Source organism: Diaporthe citri (genome assembly GCF_014595645.1).
Source record: "Diaporthe citri strain NFHF-8-4 chromosome Unknown scaffold_7, whole genome shotgun sequence".
NCBI classification, from domain to species: domain Eukaryota; kingdom Fungi; phylum Ascomycota; class Sordariomycetes; order Diaporthales; family Diaporthaceae; genus Diaporthe; species Diaporthe citri.
The window spans coordinates 3,372,993-3,388,915 of record NW_025064852.1 but is presented as its reverse complement, the minus strand read 5'-3'; the positions used below and the strand labels follow the sequence as shown (position 1 = coordinate 3,388,915).

The window sequence follows — 15,923 nt, the reverse complement described above, 5'->3', positions numbered from 1 at the left end:
ATATAACTATTAGCATTTAATTAAGTAAGGTTTTATTATTAATAATTACTTACCTTTATAATATTAATATTAACTATTTAGCATAAATATTGCAACTTAATTATAATAATTCTCATTATTAATAATTATTACTTAATTAATAGCAATATAAATTTATTGCTTACTTACCTTATTATTTATAACTACCTATAAGTAATTACTAATTAATATTAACTAAATTAATATATATTAATTAATAGCAGATTAGTTATATTTAAATTGGCTATATAGAAGGAAGGAGGGTTATGGCCATAGGCTGCAAAACCTCCCTCTGGCTATAAACTATCTAGGGGTGGTTATATGCTGCCGCATATAACCCTTGCCTGCCAGTACTTTAGTGTTAATTGCCCATAGTGCCTATCGCCCATAGTGCCTATCGTGCCCAGTGCTGCTGTCCCCCTATGGCACGTCCATAACCACATAATTACTTATTAAAGAATATTAAATATAATATAAAGGTAAAAACTTTAGAAATTATTATAAAGTTTTATTATTATTATTAACTTTATAGTTTTACTTTATAAAAATTTAAATTTACTTTAAAAAATAATTATAACTTTAATTATAAGATTATTATTAATATTATATATTTTTTTAAAAATAAGCTTATTTTTTATATTATTAATTTAATAATAATATTTTAAATAGCTTAATTTCTTAAGTTACTCTTAATTAAAGATATATAAAAAGCACTTTATAAATATTAAATTAATACTTATCTTAGCCCCCTTAATTAAATTCTTTATAATATTAATATAAACTTTATATTTATTAAGTTTTAAGGAATAGCATAAATAATGGGAATTGCTTATAAATAAGTCTTAATAAAAGCTTATTAGTTTATTAGCAAGATTAAATGCTATTATGCTCCTTTTTAATAAATATTTAATATCTTATATATTAAGTTAATTATTATTTATGCAAAAAAAGCTATTCTTTAAATAATAATAAAAATTATTAATAATACTTATAGCCTTTAAGGCATTATATTTATATTACTTATCTTTAAAGCTTATTTATACTTTATAAAAAACTTAATTCTTACTTTTTTAATATAAAAGTAAGTTAAAGCCATTAAAATAATAATAAAGTCTTTAAAGAAAATAAACATTAAATAATAAGTAAATATAGCTCTTAATACTTATAATAAACTTAATATTATAAAAACTCTTAATTTATTATTATAAAGTAATATAAAAGTGTAATAAGAAAAGGATAAATAATAAGGCTTATATAAACTTTTTATTATTAATAATTATAACCTTACTTTAAATCTTTTAAATAATTTAATAATTTTTTAATTTATAATAATATAGCTATATTATTATAATAAAATAAAAAATGCTATAATTTAAACTTTATAGCTAAATAATAGTTTATAATATATTATATACTTTAAGCTAAATCTTTTAAATATATATTTAAATTCTTTAAAATTAAGGTAATAAAGATAACTTTTAAAAATAAAAAATAAGTTAAAGATTTTTATTAAGGTATTTTTAGCATAAATATTTATTATTTAAACATTCCTTAATTAAATATTTATTACTTAATGCAAGAAAAATAATTATAAACTTATATTAAAGCTTTAATAAAATGATATAATTATTATATTTAAAAACTTATTTAAGGAATTTAATTATAAAAAAGTATTAAACTTAATTAAATATAATATCTTTAAGTTTATACTTTATAATAAAAAGATATATAATAATATATAACTCTTTAAGTTTTAAATAATATATAAGATTAAAAGCAAAACTAAGAAGCCTTATAAAAAGTTATGCTTTATAATAGCTAATTATGGTAATTATAATAAAAAAGAAATTCTTACTTAATCCCTTACTATTTAATAATTAAGCTAATAACTTTTAATTACTTTAATATTATTTCTTTTTTAATAAAAAATATATATTAAGCTTTAAAATATTACTTAAGCTTATTTATAATTAAAGTTAAAGCTTAAATATATACTATTACAATTAGCTGCTCCGGGTGAGATTCCTTATGGGGAAGCTGCATGTTGTGCTGGAGGGATCACCCAACCCCTGCCCTAGCCACAATGCCAAGACCAGCCCAGGTACCGTCTCCGCACGGCGTCCAGTAGTTGAAGGTACTGCTCACCAGAGCAGATGTCACTTTATAGGCCCCACCCCAGCTCCTCGCAGCTGGTAGCGCCCAAGGCCCTGCATATATACTCCCTAATGCCTTCCTGGTTTACTTTGCCCAGGTGGATTTGATACACTTTGCAATACTTATCACCACTCCAGCCCAACAGGTCCTTGTCAGGCATCATGTTTGCAAGCAGCAGGAACCATGATCAATCATCATTTGCCCAGGTCCTTCGCCAACGGCGGCCGCGCAGAAGAAGACCAGAGCGCACAGCTAGCGGCAGCCCACCTCCCAAGTCGACCCCAGGGTCGTCGATCACGGCGGCTCCAGCAGCACCCACCATCGCGAGCCCGGCTGAGATCGCGCCCGACCAAACCCCCAACTTCCCCACAACGGCGGCCCTCACAGTACATGGCTCATCGAATACAATTCTGTCCACCTTGGAGGCCTCCGCTGCAGGGGCGACAGCAACAGTTCCACCAAGCCCGCCGAGCAGTACACCGGGTTCCCAAAGTCCCAGGCCGCAGCCCTGGGCAACGCGCAGTCGCCGTTCCTCCCACCCAGCGATACTTTCCAAAAGAAGAGCAATCCAAGGGGTGGACATGTCGGCGTCCGGGGCTGCAGGCACGTCCGCTACGAGGCCCGCAAAGCGATCGCGGACGTTCGAGCCTGGAACAGTTAGGGCGAGGACAAGCACAGTCATGGCTAGACCAAACGGTGCGGATATACTTGCGTCTGGTCCACCGGGCCCAACCAAAAGGGACAGCTGCGAGCTCTGTTCAAACCTCATCGACGGCCAGCCAAGAAAGCAGTGCCAGACATGTTCAGATATATATTTCTGTCTGAAGTGCGCCATCAACTCGGCGGTCTTACATCCAGGACATGAGTTCGAACTGGTGGAGCCCTCAGGTAAACCGAGCATTCAACAAAACAGACACGAGAGCCGCAATCAGCTGGCACTAAGTCGGTCTTCCATCCGCAGCGGTACAGTCTCGTCTCGAGCACAGTCGGATGAATCACGAGGGACGCCTTCCCGTGAGATGCAGGCTGAGGTTGGCGACGAGGTGGGAGAGGGGATCCCCGGGCAGACCGGCGGGGAGGTTGACGACGAGGAAGCTCGCCAAATGCTAAGGACGGTGATGCGGATACCCTTCTGCAAGAATTGCGAGACAAAATTGTTCGATCTACGCTACGAATGCCAGGACTGCCCCGATACGAACTTTTGCTCAAGCTGTCGTTTAGTTCATAATCGTCATACGCTGAAGCTCGTTACCTCGCCAATCATTATCAGCAGCTGGGACAACTCTGATGAAGACGGGGAAGTTCCCGATGACGCAAGCAGTACCCATGACGGGACGGATGAGGATAGCGACGCTTCTATACACCCCGAATTCGATGGAGGTGGTGAAAATGCGGAGTATGGTATCGAGCACGCCAATATCGAGTACATTTCTGACGATCGTGGCCGGGGAGAGACCGATGAGTGGGTTGATAGCAGCCCTGAAAACATCATCAACAGCAAAGAGTGCCGCCCAATCGAGCTACGATCAAGGGCACGAAAATCACCGGTCCGGCAGCCTGACATTCCTTTCAAGGACTTCTCACAAATCGCGAGAACAATGACGAAGGCAATGAAGCGGATGCAGGCCGTGGTTCGCGCTGCAGAAGACATGGTGCGTGTGCAGACTCACCAGAACTCGTCCCAAAGAGGCGTCCCAAAGACCCATGACAGCGAACGCAGTAGATCCACGTCGAGAAAGCGACCCGTGCCTGAGGCCCTTCTCGACTTCCCCATCGACTTCGCTACACTGGACTATGATGACAATGACGACGAGGAGAGTGAGGAAGAGGGCAAGGATGAGGGGAGAGGTGACGAAAGTAGCAGCAGCAGCAGGATATGCCCACGGCCCCGGAAGAGGAATAGGCAACGTCCACGACAGTGGTCATCGAAGGATCGGCGTCGACTTGCCCAGCTGAAGCAGAAGGGGTGGAAAGATGATCGAATAGGCGCCGATTTGGGCCGGAGCGCGAGTGCTGTGTCGCAGCAATGGCGCAAACAGAGGTTGCCTGAGGGCTAGAAGAGGAAAGGAAAAGTGTATCATGTAACATAGGACTTGTGATCAGGATATCCAACTGATTATTGGCAATGGAAACCGGCAGCCCATCCAATAGCTGTGGAGAGCTTTCAAACTGAGAGCTCAAGGTTGGCGCTACTCGCAGGGCCACCCATCTCACAGACCCTTTACATTGTGCCCAACAAATGAACACTGATGAACAGGCGCGGTTGCCGTGGAGGGAATCCTTCGAGGACGTGATCCTAAGGTCAAAGAGCCTGACCTGAGTCGTTCGCGCACGCGTCTGACATCGTGTAGGGTTCCTCATCAAGGGCCTTGAACAAATGCGATCCTTAGGCAGCAGAGGTACGTTGGCCGGCCGTAGCTGTCGGCGGCCCATGCGAGAGCGCGGTGTTCGGACTCTCCATCCTCGATCGAAGTGGAAAAAGTACATCGAAGCGGTGTGCTGTCACGACCTCCTGTCTACGACTTCATCTCAGCCGCGAGGGCGAGGCTCACAATATGTATAAGTATCAGAAAGCGACACTGTCCCACTCAATGTTCATGAGAGAAAACACCTCTTCCTTCATCATTCTTCAGTCGCGGAACCTCCTAGACCTCAGATATCTTTCAACCTAAGACGATATGCACTCCACCAACAGTACCAGACTGGAGAGATTTGAGAGTCATAGAACCGACACGGAAACCTTGCTCCAAAGCTTCTACCAACTCAAGCAGACGACGAGAGACCATGTCGAACTGGTGTACGGATTGACCATGAGGCAACAAGACTTTCCCGAAACGGACTCGTACTGTCGGATCCAACAGGCGTTACGTTTTCTCGGGGCCAACATCACCACAAAGACAGACCCCGAGGACTTACTTATAGCATGGGTCGACAAGAGAAACAAGGCGGCGTTCAATTTCGCTCAGGAATCCGACCGCGAGCTGAAAGACCAGGCAGCTAGAAGCCTTTGGACATTCCACGAACTAAAAGTCATCACCGCGAAGTGGATGCAGGGGAAGGACGAGGACAGACTTGTGCGCCTGGGACAATGCGCAATGCAGGTCGCTGCTAAACATGCTGCACCCAGGCCTCCTGATGTCACAGGGAGCGTCCCACGGACGTTGAAGGAGGCAGCACGGCTAGGAAAAGGACAGTGGGGGTCGGGCCATGCTGATCCAAGTTTCAAAGAGAGAGTGTGCGAGCCGGGCGAACTACCAGGCATGCACCAAGGCGGAAATGCAGGAAGCAGGCGGTGGCGACGACATAAACGCAGAAGAGGAAGTGGTGCGAGATGATTTGACGGTACGAGTCGGCGATTCTACAACATTGGATTTGATCACGTCTGTCACCAAGGCTCACAACGCCGCTATGAAAGCGAACGAGGACGCCACAAACGCCTATAACGCTGTTGCGCGGAGGACTGCAGAACTGGTCACCAATCTGCTCCAACAGCCAGACCGTACTGGCCGTCCTGTTGTCATGCCAGGACGATACCTCGAGCCCGCCCAGCACGTGAATTATCCATGGAGGAGCAAAACTAAGGGACGCAAATGAGCGTGGGAAAGGGCTGACAGGGTGTTAATGAGAAAGCAATAACACGGCAGGAACGGTATTCGGTATGGGCCATCTTCTTGTACTGCGCGCAGAATAACGCGGAGGTTAGATGCATTTATAGAAGAAAGGCAAGCTCCCAACCAGGCGTAAAATGAATATTTATCACCGGACGTAATACATAAGGACACGTACGAAGAGACCGCGTTCCGTCGCGACCTGGCACAATCCCCTTCAGGGAAATACACCTGGGCAGGGTTGCAACGCTTTCACGTTTAGGGTGGCTCACCTCGGCCGGGTCATCCACTTGTGCGGTTGCGCAGGCGTCTCGCAGGTGCCTGGAAGGAGATCAAGGTTGGCACTACTGTGGGCCCCCTCAGCCGTGACCCTTTGACACCTGGTAAATCATACATCCGGGCGTAATTTCCTTGTTGGGTGTTTTGCAGCTGCGATGATGCCACATGGCATGGACGCTGTGCCGTGCCCCACCGTTTGCTAAGGTGTGAGTGCGTCATTCACTTCCAATCAAGGAGGGAGCTAATAGATGTCTCATGTGGCAAACAATGCAGAAGATTGCGAGTCTATGCCGCATGAGGATTCAAAGCCCAGGCAATCCCCGGGTGCCATCTCAAAAACGGCCTCCAACATCAACCTCTGGCCTTGACGCTTTCCCAAGCACAATACCCTTATACTGTGAACCAGCATGGGTTGCACTCCTAGCCACATTGTGGGCGAAAGCACTGTTGCCATTAATGACATCTTGCAGGATGACATGGTAAGTTCCGGATTCTGAGTACCAATAGATTCAAGCTCTAAGAATAGCAGGTTATCAGAAATCTATCAGTGTACAGCTCATCGCTGTCGGAAAAGTCACGGCAAAACCTATTGTTTCTAGCGAAAATAACGCCCAAAATAGCGGAGACCTGCACATCCGATGCAGCTAGGGAGTCAGGCCATCTCGAATTACTGGATCATCGCAGGGACCTCAGGAAGTTCTTACGGCTCGGGCACGCTGACACCGATCTTGCTTACAGCCTTCAAAGGGACTTCGAGTGTTGGAAGAAAGAGCCGATGACTTTCTTTGAGGGTCTTAATATGGAAACAGGCGGGGGAATGGAGGCGTACCTCACCAGGCAAACTGGTAATGCTTGCCTCCTGGACAACGATGAACCCAGAAATCGCGTCAGGTTGAGATTCTTCAAGGTCTTCTTCACTGAGGCTGAAAGAATCTACCACAACTCCGGCGAGCTGGAGGAACATGGAAGGTGGGATTGGGCCAGTCGGGGTCGTATATACGACTATCTGAGAGTCAATTTGGGCACTGGTTGCCTTTTCTTACTGCCTATCGCTGTTGGTGATAGTGTGTAAGTTTCTACCAGTTCCAGCAGGTCGCACCTTTCTGACATCTGCATCTGGGCAGCTGGGAGAGACGGTTATCAGCCAAAGGCAAGGAGCGCGAAGCAGTAGTATATATCCTGAAAGAGCTTCGCATCATGCAAAAGGCCGATGACATCGAGGCAGACATGCTCGGCACTACCATTTTGACAGAGCTTCTAAGACCCCTCACATCTGGTCATACTGCGTCAGCACCAACGTCGACCAGCTCTAGACGGGACTCAGCTCTTGTCGAGACACGACTGAACAGACGATCCGAACAGGTCTATTACCGGCTTCCGATTGTCACCCAATATGATTCACCTGTTTTCATATGCGTGCAGAACGGAGATATCGAGGGAATGAGATACCTCTGGGGGTCAGGCTCAGCCTCCATCGACGCGGTCGATCCATATGGCCTTGGATTACTCTACTATTCCACTTACTACTGTTGGCGGAATTGCGGTATAGAGGCCTCATTTGCCACATGCAAAGCATTGGTTGATGCTGGTGCTAACGTTGAGTGGGTGGATGATGTGGGAAAGTGCGTGCCCTCCCCTGTCCTAGGAAGATTCAGTGTGACTGACGGGCTCAAAGCTCCCCAATAGATACGATGGTAGATCTTATTTTGGTTGAGTCGGCTATGGCAGGTCAGCCTTTCATGCCTTTCCTGAAGGAGCTCGGACGACTGTTCGGGAGCCCCGCCGATGAGATTTGGACGACATACAGCTGCTCGCGAGGGTTCACGGACTTGCACAATATCTTGCTGAGGATCGACATACGAATGTCGCTGGAAGCGTATCTCACTGAAACGGTTGCAAAGAACAAGGACTCCGCCGTCCTTCAGGCCAGAGACCTCACGGGCAGGACAGCTCTTGATTGGGCGGTCGAGCACGGCTGGGTAGGCGCAGTGAACACACTAATATTCTACGGAGCTGATGTCAACGAGAGGAGAGGACGTGGCTTGTCTTTGCTTCACCTCGCCTTAGCTGGGCCACTATCTGGCAACCTGTTTTCCTCGTTCTTGGAGATTGTGAAAACGCTACTCGCAAATGGAGCTGACGTCAATGCGATTGACGATGAGGGGTGGACACCATTACACGTTGCTGCATCATGGGGCTCGGATGTGGCTGTCGATGTTTTACGACAATTTTCTGGCGACAACTTGCTTACAGACCAACGCACGTACTGTTGTCAGACTGCTGATCAGCTGGCTCAAAACAACTGGGATGGACACTGCTTGGCCAAATTGATTGTACCTAGTCCGTTCTAGCACGCGTGGCATACAATCCTGTCATGGGCACTGAGCCGTATTCACCAGTGCCATGAGGCCAAATGCACAGTTGCCGTGCTCGCGTTCAATGTACTCGCGAACAATACTCAGCCCCCCTGAAGCTAGCATGTCTTCCTCGGGGGCAAGCACCAGACCTCTGTCAATAGGACCCTTCCGATCACCATCCAGTTCGTACAGATGCCCGTTTCTGTGAGACTTCACGAAACACACAAAGTGATAGTCCACTTCGTCCTCTGCATTTTCGGGGACTGTCGATATCCCTTGCACCGCAACCTCCATGTACGCGCGTTCAAGTTCTAGCGAATTCTCAAGGTATGAAGATCGCTGGTGCGGCAATAAGGAGGCGCATTCATCGACTAAGGCAGCAAAGAATGATCCACGTTCTTGACATGTCAGTGCGTGGCCACGCTTGATCCAGGCACAAGAGATGTGAAGAAATAGAAGGAACCCGCTCGCTCACCGACTAAATCCCGCGCAGGCCCATTGCTAAGAGCATGGAGGATGCCGTAGAGTCCACATGCATTGTTGATGGTTTGCATAAACCATGTAATGTTTTCATCTGTGTTGCACTCGGAATCGCTGCGTGTTGCATCTTCAGCCGCCCGTTGGTCCTCGTATCGGTCAGTAGTAGGAAAGACCAGAATTAAGGCAAGGGCGGGGTGGGGTAGCAGATCTGGATCATCAAGTGACACGACATCTTGGAACTCGAGGCAATGGGAGCTCCCAAGGGAGCGGATAAGTCTGTTGAACACGTCCGGGTTCGACTCAAGCGGGAGAAAATGCTTTGTGTACGTGGTAGACATGTTTGATGCATGCATCATCACACAGGATCTGTCTTGTCGGCTGGCGACGAGTAGCCAGCCCTATCATTCCCCGCAGAACTGCTATTACAAACGACCTTCGCCCCACTTCTCCCGTTTGGGAAAGCTGCGGAGGCGCTGCAGGGGCTCTCAGCGCTAAAGTCGAAACTCGCAAGGATTAACGACGCTATTCTCGAAGGCTGCTGCAAGTCGGATGCTCGCACATGCCACTTCCGCTCTCCTCACGCAGGACATTGTGTGCTTTCCATGCCGGACAATGCTGACGCCGCAGACGTAAGGTCTGATTCAGCTGTGAGAACTTGTTATGTGCGTCTGCACCTGCTTCTGGTCTTGCGTCTGAGTCTGCCTCTGCCTCTGCACCTGGAACTGCACCTGGACGTGAACCGCGTCAATGTCACTCCAGGCTGCAACCTCGCCCAATCCCTGCTTCATGCGGGTCATCTTTGTCATGGTCAGTCCAAGGCCTGTCTATTTGGTGAAAAGATATGGTTCCTCACAGTACGGCTGGGCCTGTTGGGAGTAGGTGGCCTAATCTGAGCTCCGTCGGTCTTCCTTGAGCTATTCATGTTGGCGATGCGTCAAAGCTGGCGTTTTCTTCGTTTCCATAAAAGGAGAGGATCTGTAAGGTCACTCCGTGGTTAGACCTGGGCGCAGCACGAGTATATATGGCCAGAATCTGGATGTGCTTAATATTCATATGAGGCTTAGCATGCTCGGGAGACTACCGCTGTTTAAATTCAAACGAGTGCTGATCTGGAGTGCATGACTGATGTATTTGATCCTACCCACCTGCATCAAGTTCACACTATTACCCCTGAATATTTACACATTTGTAATCTTGGATCCTAGTCACAGTTGCAGCTACAGAAACGTGGATCCAGCGTATCACTGGGCTTTGGAGGCGTGGTGTGCGCATCCCGAAGCAGTTTACTTCCTAGGCATCGATGAGCACGAATCTTGGAATGGCATAGTCTTCGAGTGGCATTTTCGACACCTTAGGCTGCATTCGAATATGCAATTAACATACAGCCATATCTGTGTCGAGAAAAGTCGTCAGCGAGTATGTGCCGCTCAGTTCCTCTGTCCGGTCACTGCGTATATATATATCTGCTGCGTCTCATGTTTTGCAATGCATCAATACGTTATCGCAACGACCATCCATGTATCAAACATCTATCACTCTGCTTCAATCACATGATCTCCAGCCTGCAGACAATGCAAAATCCCTCGTCTGACACCAAAAAAGAAGGCGGTAATGACGGAGCCCCCTCCTCAGGGCAAGGGAGTGGTACCAGCACCACGGGCTCTATGGACTCCATCGGAGGCGGGTCAGGCCAAGGAACAGTGCCTCGATAAAGTAAGAGCATGCCACACCCAAGCCGTATGGATTGAGCTGATGCGTGGGGTGCTTTAGATTTGTTGAGACGATTATGGCTGTGCTTTAATGTTCACTTACTTAGAAGTGAAGTCGGTGTTTTGTTTCTCCGAGAGCCGTTTTTTTTTTTTTTTGGAGATTGATTAGCGGGGACTTGACTGGGTGGAAAGTCGTTGCCTGAGGATTTAGCAATGAATGTATCAAGATAGCTGGTAACGGTCTGTAGCTCAAAGGCAGAATGACTCAAAAACATCGACAGAGCAGTTTTCCGGGTGTCTAAATTAGCATTGCATCCTTTCTATTTCAACTTTTCAGCATGTCACCAACACTTGTTGAAGGAGGCCCGAAACTTGAAGCGGCTATCTGTGAGGTTCGATCTATCATCAAGCAGGAAGATTTTATCAACATCAAATTTGAGAAGGATGAGTTTGGACATGACAAAAATCTAGATGTATCTAAGCTTGTGGAGAACGACATCTACAACGAAGCCGTCCAAAAGGTTGGCCAAGAGGTCGTGAATCAAACGGTATGTACGACAGCTTCCGATGAGACAACACTGCTGACCAACCAAACATAGAAGACAGCGGTTCGGCAAAGATGGCCAAACGATGAAATCAGGTGGCGCGCCAATGTGATCCGCCATAGACATGGTTCTATAGCGGGCTACTTGAGCGCCCTACTGCCCATACCTAATGAGGCCAGCGCACGGCCCCAAATCGTCTTTCATTCGGCAAGTCACGACCACCAGGCACAGCGTCCTGCGGCAGTGACCATCACAGAAGGGAATTCTGAGATATACCTGTTTGACGAAGACACCAGTATCAGTGTGTACAACGGAGAGCTCATCTATGTGCTGGTACGGTTCGATAATAAGATGCCTGAGCAGCAGACCGGTGACAATTAAAACTTGATTGATACTATCGATACATGATACCGTCCAAAGAGCCTTGCCCGAAATCGCTCTCGCATCCAAAGTCAATGCTTTCCATGTTGGCAACACCTCCGTAAAGGTTGGGCCAATCTAGTTCCGGCCCTGAACTGTCGCCGAAGCCAAAGCCGGTATGACCGGTTGGCGTCACATTTCCAGCTTCATGGTCATTTGGGGTTCCATTTGCATTGGAGGCAAAGCTGCTGTCCGGCTGTGTGGTTTCGGACTCGGAGGCCATTGGCTGCTGTACATTAACCCCCGTGGCCCTCCAAGATGCTTCCACCAGAGAGAAATCTACCTTCATAAGGAGATTTTTGCTGCTTGAGTCTCCGACCCATTGAGGTTCCAGATCCAAAGCAGCAAGGTTGGGGAAAGCCAAGTCACGGCAAGCATCTTGAAAACTGTACACCGGCGTCCCACTCATGGGCCGATTCTTCACCATGGCAACCCAGACAGCCGCATTAGGTATTTGATACCCTGCTGGAGGTATGTGCAGCTTCTCGTGTAACTCTTGAACCGCCAGACTGATAATTTTCTCTCGAGTTGGAGCGTCCGCCCTTGCAATGTAGGTAAGACGGGTTCCAGATTCTGGATCGGCATTTCAGTCAGCAGTGGACCCAAGAGGATGGTCCTTCCACTCACCGGCAAGGGCGCCAAAAATGACCATAGAAACCACCCCGTCAGTGACGAGCAGTCTGTCCACGACCGAGTTGATCACGAATATCGCCTTGGCTGCGCTGGTGCTCTGGGCCACGTCGCCGGTCGCGCGGCTGACGAAGTCCATGCAGCCTTTGAAGTACCAAAAGTCCCAGGAATCGCTCTTAACGCCCTTCTGCTGGCTCTCACGGTGAAACTCCTTTGACAGCTCCCCGAGCACATGCTTACTGTCTTCCTCAGCACATCGCGACAGAATTGCTTGGATCCCGGACAGATGTCTCCCGCCTCTCCTCCTCCTCTTCAGACGCTCTTGTCCTAGTAGTATCAGACTAACAAGGTCACCAACAAGTGTTTCAACGGATTTGCGTTCTTTTTTTGGCCTTTTAGGATCGTGCTCAGCAGATTCAGCCGTCTTTGGAAACTCGGAGCCGATAATATTGCCAGGCGCCGTGGATGTCTCATTGTGACTTCGCTTCATTTGCAGCCCTGGAGTTGGCGGCGGTCTCGAATGGGGATCTGGTGGTGCTGCCTCATTGGAGCTGTTCAGGTCGAATGACCGTGGATGGTCCGCCGTTTTGTGTTGGCAGCAATGGGCATCCGATGTCAGTGGTGCTCCCCGAACGATATCGATGCTGAGGCTCAGAGTCAGTTTGAGTTTTGACATGGGAACCAGGTACCTTACCAGTCACTGTCAAAGGTCCATTGCACGGGAACGATGGCGTCGTAGACCTTCTGAATCTGGTCAGAGAGCTCTCTGTCGCTGAAGCTGGGATGGCACGGAGTGGCGCGACAAAAAGCTCGAAACCCGCAATTGGACGTGCCTTCGAGACGGAATGGTTGAATGTTGATATCAATAGAAGCACAGTATCCGTTACATCTCACTGTGAAACAGATGCTGGTGGCTCTCTCCGTCGGCAATCTAGGGATCGGGCGTATTGCTTTGACCGCCTCCGTTATCATGGACTCGGATATAAAGAACGATCCCTCCTCAGAGGTAGAAATTGAACCTGTGTCTGCCATTGCTCATGCGAATCTCTTGCCCGCTCAGTCAAGGACGGATCCGCTTCATTTGTAAAATGCACAATCTTACAATCGAGGTGGGGTTACAATATCTCCCTGGTTGTATGCACCTCGTTTGTAAAATGATGCATTTTACAAACATGGGGCGGGCCTCATGTCCCACACCACCTCCCCAGGCCGCGGCGCGCACCAAGGCGCGCACCCAGGCTTCTTTCTGTGGGATTGAACTCATAATTCAGACATCTAAATGAAGACCAACCGTCTCTGTTGCCCTCAGACATTCTCGGACCAGCGAACATTCATTCTGAGATGCTCTCGGCAAGCTCCAGCATTCGCCGAGGTGCGCTCCAGCTCTTGCTGAGCTTTTCGACGTGCGTGTCTAGCGACAGAACATCCTTGAAGATCATCCCCACCACTATGCCCCCTGGTGCAGAAGTACTTGTACGCCTACTTTCTACTAGGCACACACCAAGAATGACGCTCGCCAGAAAACCTTGTCGTAGCAGGCCGCCTGCGACCCTACCAGTCCTCGCCGCCGCGAACTCTGATTGGGCTAGTTCTAGACCGTCGTGATCAAGGGATTTGCTATTAGAATCAGCCGTTTGCCATAGACAGGGTTCCTGGCCGTACTTACAACCTCTCGTTTCTGATGTCCTTTTTTTCCAAAACATGCACAGGTGTGCTGAATCCCAGTTGCACTGTCACTTGCCGTAACGCCAATATTGTTGCTAAGGCAAGGCAAGGGGTAAGAAAAGCTTCTGCCGAGATGAAAATCAACGACACTGTAGTTGGCACGAACTTGAAGAAGACCGTGTGCCCCCAGCTGTCGAAGGATTCGGATTTGCTCAGTGCTCTTCTGTCCATGACAGAGATGGGGTCAGGGTGACGGGCAGCCCGGAGCTGAATCGAACGGTCGAAGGCACACGAAACTCTCGTCCAGGCAAGTTTGCCAGTCCCCTCAAGCACTGAAGTGGCAAGAAGATACGTTCCAACAAAAGTGTTGTGAGGAAGCAAGGTCTCCAGCCTCTTGCAAAGAAGGGTGACGCAGATTTGAGCGCAGGAGACGAAAATGCACAAAACAGCTTGAGGCTGGCGTCTCATCATCTCCTTCAGCTGGCAGGAGACAGATATTATCTCACTGTTTTCGACGAGTTCGTAGGTAGTATGAACAGTGTGCTGTGCGGCTGTAACACAGTGACCCAGTGAGCCTTGGAACGTTGACCACCTGCATAGGCGGCCATCTGGCGGCTGTACATTGTAGTTGTGAGTTGGGAGTAGCGGTTCGTACTCATTCATCGCAGCGGCTGTGATAGATGCACCCATGGATACTCGAGAAGTTTCGAGTTTACTCGATCATCGAAGAGGTAACTCGATCAAGTTATACTTGAGGAGTTGCTTTTGATGGCCAGAAAGTTGCGCGCATGGAGGCTGATCCCGTGGAATCGCCAATTGGCGGAAACCACGACCCCCACGGTGTTGCCCACGACCGTCACTGCGAGCTGGCCGCACCGGTCTGGAACTCCTCTCACTCATCTCATCCGATTCACGGTACCCGGTGCAATGCGAATGCTCCGCCGATCCCGTGCATTTTCGTCCCGGTTTGCCAACTGAGGATTGGGGGATATAAGACCTCCGTCACTTTGCTGACGACTCCGATCTTGACGGATTACATCAGACGCAAGACGTTGATATCATGTGCGGATTCAACAAGGTGCGTATACGCCGGAGCAATCTTTGCCCTCTAAGTATTGCTGACCCCCTTGTGGACAGATTTGGTGCCACTGCGGTGAATCTGTCTGGCAAGGAGCTTCTTGGTGTGAGGAATACAATGCAGGGAAACGCTGCCGCGGCCGCTGGAAGGAAACGGAGGAAAGCAGTGTCGCGGCCTCATTCCCAGCAAGCGTGAAGCCCGTGTCCTCACGAGACGGTTGACCTGCCTGAGACGACATGCGTCATACTGTTTGCACACAGTGAAATTCAAGCATCATCTTCCTTCGCTTCTCGATGGATCCTCAGCCACAGCTCTGCATAAAGTCCAAAATCTTCGACCTGGCTATGACTAAGTTGCTCCTCTTTGAGCCTCACTCGCGGGGTTAACTTGGCTTGAGACGGGCATAGTACCTTGAGGGATTGGTCGGTCACGATTGCAACCCGATGGGACTCTAGGCCAAGCGGTAGCGACTGTCCGCTTCTGCTGAGACAATTAGAGGTTTGAATCCAGTTTCATCTCGGAAGTGAGTGGCAAGGCCGAAAAACGTGCAAGTGGTGTTCATGAACAAGTACACGGATGCTCGGGCCCAAGACAACGCTAGAGGATGCATCGCAGTTGAGCCTACCTGCATCGAGCACGTTGTTGGAGGGTGCAAATCCGCTCGCAATGCGACTAGCTCTTGGTCCACAGTTCCGGTTCACAACTTTGCATTTGCGGGAGCGGCGCTTCCACGGTTTTTCGAGGCCAGATAGAACGGTTCCAGAGAAAGTTGGCAGGTACACCACGAGTGCTTCGGCGCCTCGCTGGCAGGGCTGCATGCACTTCAAGGTACGGGTCCGGCTTGGCTCCCCGTATGCTAATAACGTACACTTGCTTCTTTGTGCCAAGAGCAATGTGCGCTAGTAAAGTATCTCTCATCTCCCATGTCCCTGTCATCCCTCCCCCCAGCCCCTCATCTTCCAGGGCCAATGAGAGATCGA

General features: G+C 48.1%; 8 protein-coding genes across 8 annotated transcripts; 5 read left to right on the top strand and 3 right to left on the bottom strand.

The window, feature by feature from the left end:
- Positions 1–2,333: 2,333 nt before the first annotated feature.
- On the top strand, positions 2,334–2,833 carry INS49_014056 (uncharacterized protein; the record flags this gene model as incomplete). Its single annotated transcript, XM_043174747.1, has 2 exons — positions 2,334–2,558; positions 2,636–2,833. The coding sequence occupies 2 exons, from the start codon at positions 2,334–2,336 to the stop codon at positions 2,831–2,833; spliced, it is 423 nt and encodes a 140-aa protein (XP_043021692.1).
- Positions 2,834–3,191: 358 nt separating this feature from the next.
- INS49_014055 (uncharacterized protein) lies at positions 3,192–4,229 on the top strand (the record flags this gene model as incomplete). The annotated part of the gene is made up of 1 exon (XM_043174746.1): positions 3,192–4,229. The coding sequence occupies one exon, from the start codon at positions 3,192–3,194 to the stop codon at positions 4,227–4,229; it is 1,038 nt and encodes a 345-aa protein (XP_043021691.1).
- A 753-nt stretch (positions 4,230–4,982) lies between these two features.
- INS49_014054 (uncharacterized protein) lies at positions 4,983–5,808 on the top strand (the record flags this gene model as incomplete). Its single annotated transcript, XM_043174745.1, has 3 exons — positions 4,983–5,246; positions 5,401–5,724; positions 5,803–5,808. The coding sequence occupies 3 exons, from the start codon at positions 4,983–4,985 to the stop codon at positions 5,806–5,808; spliced, it is 594 nt and encodes a 197-aa protein (XP_043021690.1).
- Positions 5,809–6,466: 658 nt separating this feature from the next.
- INS49_014053 (uncharacterized protein) lies at positions 6,467–8,410 on the top strand (the record flags this gene model as incomplete). The annotated part of the gene is made up of 4 exons (XM_043174744.1): positions 6,467–6,538; positions 6,589–7,127; positions 7,184–7,681; positions 7,735–8,410. The coding sequence occupies 4 exons, from the start codon at positions 6,467–6,469 to the stop codon at positions 8,408–8,410; spliced, it is 1,785 nt and encodes a 594-aa protein (XP_043021689.1).
- Positions 8,411–8,431: 21 nt separating this feature from the next.
- On the bottom strand, positions 8,432–9,234 carry INS49_014052 (uncharacterized protein; the record flags this gene model as incomplete). Its single annotated transcript, XM_043174743.1, has 2 exons — positions 8,432–8,787; positions 8,892–9,234. 2 exons carry the CDS (start codon positions 9,232–9,234, stop codon positions 8,432–8,434), a joined length of 699 nt encoding a protein of 232 aa, XP_043021688.1.
- A 303-nt stretch (positions 9,235–9,537) lies between these two features.
- Positions 9,538–9,818, bottom strand: INS49_014051 (uncharacterized protein; the record flags this gene model as incomplete). Its single annotated transcript, XM_043174742.1, has 2 exons — positions 9,538–9,693; positions 9,750–9,818. 2 exons carry the CDS (start codon positions 9,816–9,818, stop codon positions 9,538–9,540), a joined length of 225 nt encoding a protein of 74 aa, XP_043021687.1.
- Positions 9,819–10,943: 1,125 nt separating this feature from the next.
- On the top strand, positions 10,944–11,509 carry INS49_014050 (uncharacterized protein; the record flags this gene model as incomplete). The annotated part of the gene is made up of 3 exons (XM_043174741.1): positions 10,944–11,153; positions 11,205–11,445; positions 11,502–11,509. 3 exons carry the CDS (start codon positions 10,944–10,946, stop codon positions 11,507–11,509), a joined length of 459 nt encoding a protein of 152 aa, XP_043021686.1.
- A 35-nt stretch (positions 11,510–11,544) lies between these two features.
- Positions 11,545–13,232, bottom strand: INS49_014049 (uncharacterized protein; the record flags this gene model as incomplete). Its single annotated transcript, XM_043174740.1, has 4 exons — positions 11,545–12,143; positions 12,198–12,844; positions 12,895–12,944; positions 13,095–13,232. The coding sequence occupies 4 exons, from the start codon at positions 13,230–13,232 to the stop codon at positions 11,545–11,547; spliced, it is 1,434 nt and encodes a 477-aa protein (XP_043021685.1).
- Positions 13,233–15,923: the final 2,691 nt, after the last annotated feature.